General features: G+C 36.5%; 1 protein-coding gene across 1 annotated transcript; it reads right to left on the reverse strand.

The window, feature by feature from the left end:
• Nucleotides 1-4,602: 4,602 nt before the first annotated feature.
• On the reverse strand, nucleotides 4,603-10,689 carry LOC144437033 (tolloid-like protein 2). Its single transcript, XM_078125901.1, has 6 exons — nucleotides 10,440-10,689; nucleotides 9,419-9,535; nucleotides 8,589-8,939; nucleotides 7,163-7,279; nucleotides 6,485-6,838; nucleotides 4,603-4,973 (listed from the first exon to the last, which is right to left on the reverse strand). The coding sequence occupies exons 1-6, from the start codon at nucleotides 10,687-10,689 to the stop codon at nucleotides 4,603-4,605; spliced, it is 1,560 nt and encodes a 519-aa protein (XP_077982027.1).
• Nucleotides 10,690-13,694: the final 3,005 nt, after the last annotated feature.

Below are 13,694 nucleotides of genomic sequence, written 5' to 3' on the forward strand. Positions count from 1 at the left end.
ATGTTGGTGATTTGAAAGAGGAATCGGAAGATGACGACGAAGTGGAGGAAGAAACCAAACAAGAAGATGAAGATGAATCTCCCATAGTTCCTAGTTTAATGAGTTCAGAAGCAACTCGCGCACTGACAGCATTGAAATGCGAGGAGGAAGAAAAGAACACCTTTAAGAAAATGGGCGAACGTTTCCAGAATGTGAGATCAAATTCTTTGCGTCCAAACAGTGGAAAGGCAAAATTAAGACCCCTTCGACAAACATCCTTTTCGATGCCCGGAGAAAGTAGCCCCATGTCTGGGCGACGGCCAAAAAGTGCGTCACGGCCTCTGAGTAGTTCAAAGAAAACAAGGTCGCTACCAGACCAGCCACGGTCTTTATTGTCTGTCAACCAACAGTTAAATAAAGAGGGTGAAAATGACCAGAATTCTACAACTGATCAACAAAAACACTCACTTGCAGATATTAAGTTGAGTGAAAAATGTCCGGATGACGACAACGAAACGAGCCAACTGAAACATTCATTCACTGACACGAAATTGACTGAAAAATGTCATGATCGTGTCAGATTTATTGGTTCACTAAAACACGCCAGTACAGATTCGAATTTGACCAGACCAAGTACCCCTCAAAAGAAACCACCACGTAAACCAAAGAAAGTGAAGTCAGGGAAAAGAAAGAAGAAGATTATCGGAACAATCTGTTTGAGGACAGAAGCCGAGGGGAGGGGTGTTGTCGTTAAATTTGAAGAGGTATCCACCTCAGAGGATGAAAGTGAACCTGCCGGTGACGATGAAAGTAAGAACGATGTGAAAACCACAGGCGAGGTTACAGAACAGATCACAAAAGAACAGTCGAAAAACTTGCACAGCAGCTCCAGTGTCGATTTCACTCCAAATGTGAAATTCGACCTCTGAAACGAAATAGTAACTGATACAACAACGAAAAGAGCTTTGTGTAAAGAAAACAACGTATAAGCAGCACAATTAGATTATATGTACTGTTTCAAACTTTGTCAGGATTTTAAGTGTGAGTATGAATGAATACTGACAAATATTTCGTTGTTCCTAACTTTCCAGTTTGTTATGTATGATATACAACCCCAACGATGGATTATGTCGTTGTCCTCTGCACTATCACAGACCGTGGCACTATGACATGTATACCTGAACATGGCGGCGATTTATCAAGTGTTACAGCTCCATTTGCAACCTGTGTTGGTGTACGTTTTTCTTATTGTATATTGACGTGTATAATTACTGTATCGGAGTTATGTTACTAGTATATATGGTAGTTGTTGTACCACTGGCACTCTATTATACCTCAGACGACAGTGTTGGTTTCACCAGGTTATACTATTAATACTATTTACTATGATCGTAAAAAATATCTTTATGCACGAGTGATAATGGAAGTATATGTATTACCCATAGGCTGGGGGTAATACTTCCATGGAGTAATCATCCCACGTGCGTTTTGTCTCGTGCACCAGTGTACTCGCATTGAAGTACAAACTGACATCACTAGAACTGTGACCTTGAATTGGGAATATTGACAAACGAACTTGTTTTGATTTGTACACCAATCCGATGTCAAACACGAGTATTTCGGTAATACGTAAATTACAAATACCAAGGTTATGTTTGTTTTTGAGTGAATCGATCTCTCATACACAAAGGAAATCTGTCTTTCATTCATCATGATTTTCTTTATTAAGGTTATAATCACATTGATATCACATTGGTTCTACTTCCTCATCTTTTCAGAAAATGAAATAAATTTGTGTTGATGAATTTTTATTAGTCATGATAATTCTTTCAACCTTTCCCTAATTTCTATCTCGGCGTATGACAATAACCAACAGTCACTTGTGAACTAATATTCTATTCGAGGATGGTAATTTTGTAGTCTAGGATAATCATAATACAAAATAATGACGTTATTAGATAATTATTATATTCAAAAATACCGTTGCCAGTGATTGTTCCTTAATATACTATATTCCGGAATTTTTTTTTAAATATACCTAATAACGTCATTTTTGTATTGTGATCATCCCATCCTAGACAAGGATATTACCTGGAATAGAATATTAGTTCACAAGTGACTGCACCAAAGCTACAATATCAAGACTTCTAAAAACAGGTCCGTAGAATTCTACGGTGTAATGTTATCAGCACTATAATGACTGCCGAGCATAAATGACATTGATTCGTTATATTCATTATAATCAATAATCAGCTATTATATGCTTCTCATCCTCATCCAATTCCTGGAAAAAATAAAGAAAGACGAAATTTAAGGAAGGGGCGGCAATATAAAATGATATGACATAAGTTTAAACACGTGCAGTAAATACAAAACCTATCAATAATTGAGAGCAGCAAACAGAAATCCTCAGTTTTGTTGACACCATCACATGTATGTATAGCACAGTTACAGGGCCAAAGCTAGTGAGAATTTGTGTACTTTGACTTGAGTTTTGTTGAGACCATTCAGTTTTGATTTGTAATACATACATACATACATACATACATACATACATACATACATACATAAATACATACATACATACATACATACATACATTTATAGAATAATTACATAGAACACATTACGCGCGTGTATACAAACACACACACACACGCACGCACGCACATACGTACGTACGTACGTACGCTCGCACGCACGCACATACATAAATACACACGCACATACATAAATACATACATACGTACATACATACATACATACATACATACACATACATGTGTGTGCACCAACTGATTATATTCTGAGTACAAATGTTGATATAAATTCCTTTCATTGCGTTTCCAAGAACCTACCTACCTAGTTAATCCCATCTCTCTCCTCTATTGCAGAACCTAGAATGAAACGTCACGAAACAATAAGTCCAAAATGATATTCTTGACTGTTCAAAGATCATCGTCTCAGAGGATGAATGTAACTTTATCAGTCAAATGTACCCTACCCCTCACACCCTGCATGTAACAAAGAATGTGTGCATGCGCAGTACTAGCATCTAATGTGATTCTTTTCAAGACATTTTGACAATTTCTAGTCATGTGATATTGTGAGGTATAACTGTATAATGTTGCTTTTATATGATTACTACAGTATGGGATGGTCGGAGTCCCTTGACGTGTGTCATATTTTCAGTCATCGCCTAGCTCGTCGTGACTGCAAAAAAAAAATCAGGAGGGTGGGAGGGAGGGAACGTGGTGTGTCAGCCTGCCGTGAGGCGTCACAAGATCGAGATGTACTACTTTTCTCCTTATTTACGTACTCGTACATGCATATTTATGAGGTCATCCATATTCATGTACGGTTCCCCATGTAGCGTAGAGATGTAGAGTTCACTGTTTTATAGTCAGTTGTAGTCTCGGTTAGGGAGCCTTCAGTATTTACAGGGGGGGGGCGGAGGAATCGGGGATGGGTCACATTTTACAAACCTGTTCTTGGGGAGGGTCTTATTTTGCATTACAATGTTTGGGGGAGGTTCACATTTTACAATCCGTAGTTTTGTGACCAAAGTGAAGATTCAATTATTATAAATTTGTTTTGTGTGTTTTGAGATGTAAAAGTGAGATGAGCACTCAATATTTATTTTTACGAGTACTTGACATGCCAAAATACAAAAATAAAAATACATATATTGTAAGAGAATCGTTTAATAAAGCTATGCATTTTGTTGAGTGTACCATCTCACTTTATCACTCACACTGTCCGTGAATGTTGTTGTTAAAATATGATGGTGATGGTAGCAGTGATGACGATGATGATGATGATGATGATGATGATGATGATGATGATGATGATTTAGTGTTGAATGTCATAGAGAACACGGACAGTGATACATGTACTGACTCAAGTAGTACCAGTGAGTCAGATTAGAGTGACACCGATAATGGCAATACTCAGTGAAGGTGAAGGTGATGATGATGACAATGATATCAGGTAACTTTTGCAAGTGACCAGATCAGACAGAGTATGCACAACATGGAAAGCACGTTTTAGATACTAACTAGATTGCGTATTATCATAAGACCACTAGCCAGTTTTTTTTACTGTTTTGTCACTTTATATGTACAAATATTGCTTTTTAATACAGAGTCAAAATCGTTTAATTTGTATGTATACATATAATGGGAATATTGATTAACATTCAGTATATGCAATTGTCATGGGGAGGGTCATGTTTTACAAAATGGGACAAAGGGGAGGGTCACTTTTTACAAATGGAGAATGGGGGGGGGAGGGTCATGTTTTTCTTAACAGACCATGTGTGATTTCCTCCGGCCCTCCCCCTTGTAAATACTGAAGGCTCCCTTACCAAGCCTCTTGCCGTTGAGGGCATAGCCCCCCCCCCCTCCGCGTTGGGGGCAAGCCGTCACTGCGAACTTCGTTCGCTTATAGTATCGAAAGAAAGTCCGAACGTCTAGCAGCAAGACTAGGTAACCGATACTAAGTCAGTTGTTAGTGATACGTTTCTGGAAATATATATTGCTCCGAAATATATATTGCAACGCCACCAACGGCCACGATTTAAATTATCTTTGCCTATCAGATTTGTACTTGTCTGTCTGCACATTACGGTCCAGGAAGGCTCCACAAACCTGTATCAGTTAGAGTAACTCGAAATCCTCGGAAAGTTACACTACTGTCAGAAGTGAACGTCAACCAAACCGTTGGCATATTGGACAGGTAGTCTTCAGGCAACATTATACCATTGTGTCGCCATATAACACTGGTTGCCTGGCTTGGTTCATCCCCATTTCCAGAAGATACATAATCACAACAACCCTCGAGTTCGAAATCTTGAAACTGCACCATAATGTTGCTTCCACTTCCACTTTGAACAGTCCACTTGCATGCAGCGTTGTCGGGATAGTTATTTGGATAGTTTGGTGACGTAATAGAGGTCTTCCCACCAGCAGGTATGGTGATTTCCTCGGTACAATCTGTGAATAGTCAAAGTGAAAGAATATATATATATATATATATAACTCGGTGAGTATCAATCTGCTAAGACAGTGCTCTATACCGCAGTGGCAGAGCGTAATAGTTTTGGTAGTACTGGAACTCTTTCTTGGTTGTAACTCGGAGTTTCACGCATTGTGCGATCATCAGACAACTCTGGTTTCTACTCTCTGGGTGTGCTGTTTATATAGAGTGTAGACAATAGGAATATCATCACTATTGTCTGTGTTGGTAGGTTGGTGTTGTGTGTGTGGAGGTGTTGGTTGTTATTGTGTGAGTTATTGGGTGCGGACAAGTAGGTGTTGGCGGGTTGTTACATGTTGGGCTTTGATGTTCCGTTAGTTAATGGGTTTAGTTTAGGTGATAGATGCTCTATTGAAGTTGGACAAATAAAACTTATTCTCGTGTCGGCATTTGGATATCAACTCAGTTCTTTTGTTTAGTGTGGAGTTTTTGTCTGCTTTAATAATGGTTCGTTTTTCGGTTAAACACAGGTTGCATCGTTTTGTTTTATGAAACAAGACGAGTCTGTTATTCCATTATGGATTTACACTACGGTCCATATCACAAAAACGATCATCTGGTGTGGACTTAATTTAATCTCTTCTCCCCAGATTACATAGTACATTTATTTGAGATTACTTTAGGCAGTGTTAATAGCAAATTTCCATCGAACTACGGAGATGTATAAAGCCAGTGCTTCCGAATCACTACGTTATGTTCTGAGGAGGACATTTGCCCAGCTTTTTCTGTCATAACTGAGTACCACTGTAAAAAGATATCTTGCATATGCACGCATATACGTAATTATTACATTGTCTGATACAATATAAGACTTACTTGTACCAACACACATTTCGAAATAGTCATCACAACATTCGTTGTAATAGTGGCAGCCACTGTAGCAGCTACATTGGAATTCGGAATTCCATCGGTCACATAGTCCATCACAGGAGCTTCCTGAGAGAGAGAGAGAGAGAGAGAGAGAGAGAGAGAGAGAGAGAGAGAGAGAGAGAGAGAGAGAGAGAGAGAGAGAGAGAGAGAGAGAGAGAGAGAGAGAGAGAGAGAGAGAGAGAGAGAGAGAGAGAGAGAGAGAGAGAGAGAGAGAGAGATAGAGAGAGAGAGAGAGAGAGAGGGAGAGAGAGAGAGAGACAGACAGACAGACAGACAGACAGACAGACAGACAGACAGACAGCGGAAGAGGAGTGCGAGAGAGAAAGGGGCAAGCAGGTAGACAGACAGACAGACAGACAGACAGGCAGTGTGTTAGAGTAATTGAATTGTAAATAATTGTATGTGAATAAGAAAGTACCATTAAACGATAACACTGTATTTTCTAACAAATGAACCTACACTACCAATCGGCAAATTTGTCATCATCACCCTTCCTTGTATCGATGCGATTACTGTTTCAAATTTTGCTAGATGGCCAATTACCATTGACATCTTGATGCCTTCATACACTGAATGTTAACAGATGTTTAATACGTACCGATGTGCTCTACTACAACATGGAAACCACGGTCTACAATAGTGCTGTCAGATATGAATCTTAACCAGACAGAGCCAGTATTTGATATATAACTCGGTGGCAATGTATAACCAGAATGTGCCCATATCTCGGTGGTAAAGTTACTAGGTTGGTCGCCATGACCAGCAAAGAAAACATCGTAGCCATCCTCCGTTGCGAAGTCTTTGAAGTCCACATGTAGTCTGCCTGTACCGGAACCCTCGGTGTAGACGATCCATTGACACCGAGCATCGTTGGGGTAGTTCTCAGGATAGTTTGGTGACCACACATCAACGTATTGATTAATTCCAACATTCAATGTCTCGGTGCAATCACCTATGAGTATACATAAAAAAGAAGATGTAAGCCAGTGGACTTTTAATTTCCTAGTCTAACGGGGGAGGGGATAGGGGGTGGTATGGGATGGGTGGGGTGGGGTGACAAGGAATGAATAACGCCATCCATATGTAACATTTTAACATAAAATACTGCAACCAATACAATATTTATAGTAAATGTAAACAATGGATGGCAATAGAAGGAAAGAATTGTGACGATTTTCTGTGGCTTGATCGCTATTAAAATGTCGTAAAGTTTCACCAACGTCTACCTAAAAAATAACCTACAATTTTACAGATTCTTTGTTTTAAGTTTACTTACCTCCACATTTTTCAAAATAATCCAAGCAACAGTTACCCGAATAAATACAATCACGATAACAACTACAAAAGAATTCAAAATTAAACCAATCACAGCCGCCATCACAGTAACCTTTACCTGGAATAGTAAAGAACATTTTGTAAATGAACTCTTTTAGAAAGTATTACAATCAAGATTAAAGTAATAATTAATCAATTGCCATCCTTGACTCTGCCGTTTAGTGGAAATGTCATTGAAAATGTGTGTATCAATGAGAGTTGCATTAGGTATAGACATAATGTTACATTGTAACACTCAAAGACATGGTTTGTGAGGTATAGACAGAATGTTACAATGTAACACTCACAGGACAGAATGTTACAATGTAACACTCACAGACATGGTTTATTTGGCACAGACATAATTTTACAATGTAACACTCACAGACATGGTTTATTTGGTACAGACAGAATGTTACAATGCAACACTCACAGACATGGTTTATTTGGTACAGACAGAATGTTACAATGTAACACTCAATGGCATGGTTTATTTGGTGGAGGCATTGTTTGAATAACGTCCCAGATATGTTGGTTGTTGTCTGAGATACTACCAATTCAAATTAGAGTGACTATATAGATTTCAATGAAGTTATGTATATGTCAGGTAACATTTTTGTTACAAATTACCTAAACAAAAAGCAGGTACTGACATTTTAATTCACTGTGGACACAAAGGAACCATTTTGTCTTTAAATCGTTCTTGTTGCACCATACAAACAAAGATGTTGATGTGTGTTCATAGTGAAATAAAATATATCATTGTATATGCTTGCAAGCTGTCAGTATCTGTATTTTGTTTAAGAAATTTGTAAGAAAAACGTTGTGCCAGGTATTAAAAACATCATGCTACCTAACTGAAACTCTATAGTCACTCTGGTCTGGTAGTAAAAACATCATGGTGTCTAATTGAAACTCTATAGTTACTCTGGTTTGGTAGTAAAAAAACCCATGCTTCTAATTGAAACTATATAGTCTCTCTAGAGTGATAGTAACACCAACTGTTTTTTGTTGTTGTGTCTGATTATCACTTTTGTGAAGCACAGTTACATGTACATTCATACATTTATTAATGACTCGAGAATAGCGCAAAGACTCTCGCTGAGCAGCGTTTTCAAACTGAAAAAATAGACTATAGGTTCGATTATATTGATGTTATGTAGATTGTACTTTCCAAATAAGTATGATATTGGTTGTAATCTAGTCATCAATGATTGCCATGTGTTTAATATCTAAACACGTGAAAATATTTGAAACTGTCAATTTCTAATAGTTGTCTCGAGAAAATAAGTATTCATTATTTTCGACAGAAGATAAATGTAACGAGGTATTGCAAGATTCAAATTATGACGATCTTGTATTTATGTAAAGTGATGGTATAAACTTACCATAAGTGTCTTCTACGATAATTTCAAATCCTTTCTCGGTAACATTGTTATCTGACACAAACCGCATCCACACAGCAGGTACAACAGAACTGAAATCGTCCGGTGCTGTGTAACCAGAATGGGCCCAAATTACGCTATTAGATTGTTGCGGGTAGTCTCCATTCCCAGCAAAGAAATAATCACTGTCTGGTTCAGTGTAAAAATCCTGGAATCTAACTATAATTGGGGTATTTTGATAGGCATACAGTATCCATTCACATTGAGCGTCGTTAGGATAGTCATTGGGAAAGTTTGGTGACGTCACTGTTACTTGGCCACCCTGTGGAAGGTTTATTCTGTCATAACAATCACCTTTAGAAAGAAAAGGAAAAAAAACCCAGATGAGATAGAGACACTGCCAGAAAGACAGAAAACAGATAGTACAGAAATACAGAGGGGAAACTATGAAAAGGAAACAAACAAATAAACAGATAGTGTGTCTGTGTCTGTGTATGTGTATGTGTATGTGTATGTGTATGTATGTATGTGTGTGTATGTGTGCGACGGGAACGGTGGAGAAGAGAAAGGAAAATCGAGGCATCATATCGAGGTTTTCACAGCTGCATTTGATTCCAATATGTGCATATGCACATATGTTGTTGTTTTGAAGACGTATAATAGATTACTTTCATATATATGTCATTACATGTATTCGTGTATTATTAATATATATATATATATATCGTTAATGGTAGCGTTTCCTTAAATTGTTTCTTTATGAGGGAGAAGATACATTATATGCCAGGAAATCCTTTCACCTAGCTCTTCATGTTGTCATGGAAACCACTCACCTGCGCATAGCTCAAAATAATCACTGCAGCAATTTCCCGCAATCACACAATCTTTAGCACAACTACATCCTTGGTTAGTGTCAGGAAGGCCACAAAAACCAGTACAACTGTAAGCCCCTGTTGAAAGATTAGCAAAAAATTACAGAATTCAATTTCCAAATATACCACTTTCTATTGTCATCCATTGTTTCCATACAGGTACTTGCCATATTAACATGCCATTATGTAGAACTAAGGCAATAGTCAAAACATTAGTGAGAAGACTTTAACACAGTCCAGTTAACTAGAAGTAAATTTGTTCCAGAAGAGACGATCTAATTCTCTGTATGCAAATTAAAATGTTAAATTTGGTGAAAAGACATAAGCTCTCATATTTATCTGATAAAATATTTTCTTTTTCTGCCAATGTTATTTACTTTGTGCATAAACCGTTATGTACGTTATTTTTTGGTATGATATTGGTGGGTATACTTTTGGAATGTCTACAAATGTATTTGGTTATTCCAAAAAATAAATTCAACAGTACTGAAGTCCTTAGCAACAGTTTCATGGTGGGGGGGGGGGGGTTAGGGCCGAAGTAAGAAGAAGCCAAGAACATACCAAACGCAAATATGGAGTGAAGTATAGCGACCATAAAGAAGCCAACTGAGGCTGCACAATTTACTTATCAGTATTTCAGATGAAGATAAACATTTTGAATCTATTGCGACCCTTTACAGGCATTGAAAAATAAGCAATGGATGTCCTCAAAAAGGAAACTTTCGGCCACAGCAAGTGGAAAATGAGGTGATTACATTTGGTACACTCAGTTGTGTTTTAACGCCACTTACACTATTCAGAGACATGGATAACAATTCTGTCTTATCGTGAAAATCCAGATATCGTATTGGTCAATACCCAATCATAATAGAATTGTAATTTTAGGGAAATTCAAGAGTTGATAAAAAGTTTCCTCGGGATAATCCCACATAGTCACACTGCAGCCAAGGGCGAATTGTGAAAAATAAAGTAAGTTACGTACCTGTATCGTACAGTCTGTTACGAAAGCCTCTATCAGTAACACTACCATCAGAATAGAAAAAAATCCAAACTGAAGAACCAATGGAAATGAAATCTTCCGGAAATGTGTCACCAGAGTGTCTCCAATTAACACGGCTACTGTTCTGCCTTGGATCTTCTCCATAACCATCACTGTAGTAATCACAACAAGATTCAGTAGCAAAGTCCCAGTGGTCAACACGGATCCTTGTATTATCTTCTGTATAAACCATCCATTGACAGTTGGCGTTGTTTGGATAATTACTGGGATAGTTAGGTGTCGTTATGTCAACATATCCTCCCCGTGGTATATATATGGTATCAGTACAATTGCTGTTTTCTGATGTATAAATCATATATGTATAAATGATTATATATATATATATATATATATATATATATATATATATATATATATATATATATATATATATATATATATATATAGTAAATAGTATCAAACTCGTAGAATAGAGTGCTCGATGCTTGGGTAAGCAGGGCGGGAATAATCAAAGTGAGTTGGTTGGAACTTGAGGTGCTAAGTTGTAACTCCGAGTTTCACGCTCAATGCGTTCATCAATGCGTTGTCTGATGAACGCATTGAGCGTGAAACTCGGAGTTACAACTTAGCACCTCAAGTTCCAACCAACTCACTTTGATTATATATATATATATATATATATATATATATATATATATATATATATATATATATATATATATATATATATATATATATATATATATATATATATATATATATATATATATACCGTATTGGGTTAGGGATATAGCACACTTGTCATTCATCCAATTTGGTGTAAGTGGCAATCGGTCGTTTTTACTTTCTAAATTCATTTCAAACATTTCCAGCGAAATTGACCAAATACAATAAATAAGGATAAAATGCCGTCATACAATCGCATGGGTAAACACACAGCAAATCTAAGTTTGTCGCTCCACTTTTTTCAAATAGTAAAATTACAGTGCAAATTTCAGTATATCAGGTATGATATAGTATCAATACTCGTTACTAACCACTGAACATCACAACCACGTGGTCGTAGTCAGCTGATTTCTGCACATGAAATCGTACTCATAATAATTTCAAAAATTAATCTTATTTATGATTTATTTTTTATCACCAGTCTTATCTCTACACTTCAATTCTTTATTAACCCTGACATATATCTACACATCAGTTCAGGCTAAAACTTAAACTATAGAATGGCAATACTCATGTTTGATAATCTTCGCTAACACATTAGCGTGGAATATCAAAGCTGAAACCACTTTTACAGTAGTTTAACGCTATCGATAATATCATAATGTGCAACAGTCTGTATTTGTTGTACAAGATCTGAAATTTCATAACTTTACCTGGACCGCAAAACTCTAATACATCCGGACAGCAATCGTTGTTTGACAAACAAGCCTGATCACAGTAACATGGAAAAAAGGGATGGCTGCTACCACATATTCCTTGACAGGAAGGGACTGTGGGACCTAACAGTCAAAGTAAAGAAATATTTCAATCATTTTCTAAAAATCAGAAATGGTTGGTTAATCCGTGGTTATATACGCTCTGCCACTGCGGTATAGAGCACTGTCTTAGCAGATTGATACTCACCGAGTTATATATATATATATATATATATATATATATATATATATATATATATATATATATATATATATATATATATATATATATATATATATATTTAAATATTAATTATTTTTAGCATGAGACATAGCGCAACTGAATACAGCTCGTAGTGGTGAGTAGGAAGAACACGTGGATTGGTTGATAGTAACCTGAGTAAGCAATGATCTACGTTTGAGATAATGTATTGTTTGATATAATATTAATAATAAAAAAATAATTAGTTGACAAAAATAAAATAAAATAAGACTTTTATACACTTATATATCATATGTTGAATTGTAACCATGCCTTTATCATTATATTACCATTGATGAATTATCCGGACTAGGACTTGTACTTCTGAGCTTCTATAGACAAAGTAATCTTAATTATCCCATAGACAATTACGGGGGAACATTCCAACCAAACAAAGATAAAAATGGCGATATCTTACCTGCTGTAGTCTGACCTGAAAGAAATGTTATAGGAAAGGATTAGGTCATGGAAGAAAAAACGATAACTTAAGACTCTGTACTTCTGACATAATATAAAGTGAACCATATCTACAAATTGTGAAAAGTAACATGTGTGTTAGAGATGAGTCAGGCGTGATATGATGATAACAAGAGATAAAAGAGAGATAGTAGTTTATTATCTATCACTATCAGGTATATTTGAACACTGTGTCAACCAAATTCGTGTATGACCCGCAGCTGCCATTCTCTTATTTGCCTAGTGTTTTCGAACACTCAGCTCACACCTTGAGTCACAGACACATTTTTCATTGATAACCACTACACGTATACATATAGCCGTGTTCTGTACGTCCATGGCCTGAAGTCAGATATCTTGCACGAAATACATTGTTTACATTTTACTCTTGCACATTTTACATTTTTTGACAGAAGTTAGAAATCTTTCACGAAACACCAATATTACATCTTACTCATGCATGTAATACATTTAACTATAGACGTCTATGAGTTATTACACTCAGTATATGTTTAAGGTTCAATGACTGAACTAATGGCCATAGCTCGTTCTGTAAATATGGATGAGTACTTGATGTACATGGCAGTTCAGTAGCATATATTTCAACTATAGACAGAAACGATAAATTATCAAATCGAAATGACATCATACATAAAGTAATGATCGGCAGAATTTGTCAAGCATCTGAAAGTCAACACAAATTTACACAGAAAAAAATATCACAATAAAGACTTCATTTTAGAATATTATAAGAAAGTTGGTTATTTCGATAAAGTTGTTATTAAACGATGTTACTTGTGTTGTTTATCACCGTGAAATGGTCAACTTGTAATTGATTTAGCAAGTCTGATTTCCACTCATTCAAAACGAAGTATTCTCCTTTCTGTTTTTCTCTCAATCTGTTTTCGTTTTATATCTATAGTATGCATCCCGCTTTGTTCTTGGTATAACCACAACCTCTGCCCCTTTCGCTAAATATTTAAATTTTATAACCTCAAAGGTGATTTTAAAACGTGTTGCTGTACGGATTGTAAATCTATGGAAGTGTTTCGTGTGTACACACCTGGAAGATTGTCAATAGACTTTTGAACATATGAC

Source organism: Glandiceps talaboti, chromosome 6 (assembly GCF_964340395.1).
Source record: "Glandiceps talaboti chromosome 6, keGlaTala1.1, whole genome shotgun sequence".
Lineage (NCBI taxonomy): Eukaryota > Metazoa > Hemichordata > Enteropneusta > Spengelidae > Glandiceps > Glandiceps talaboti.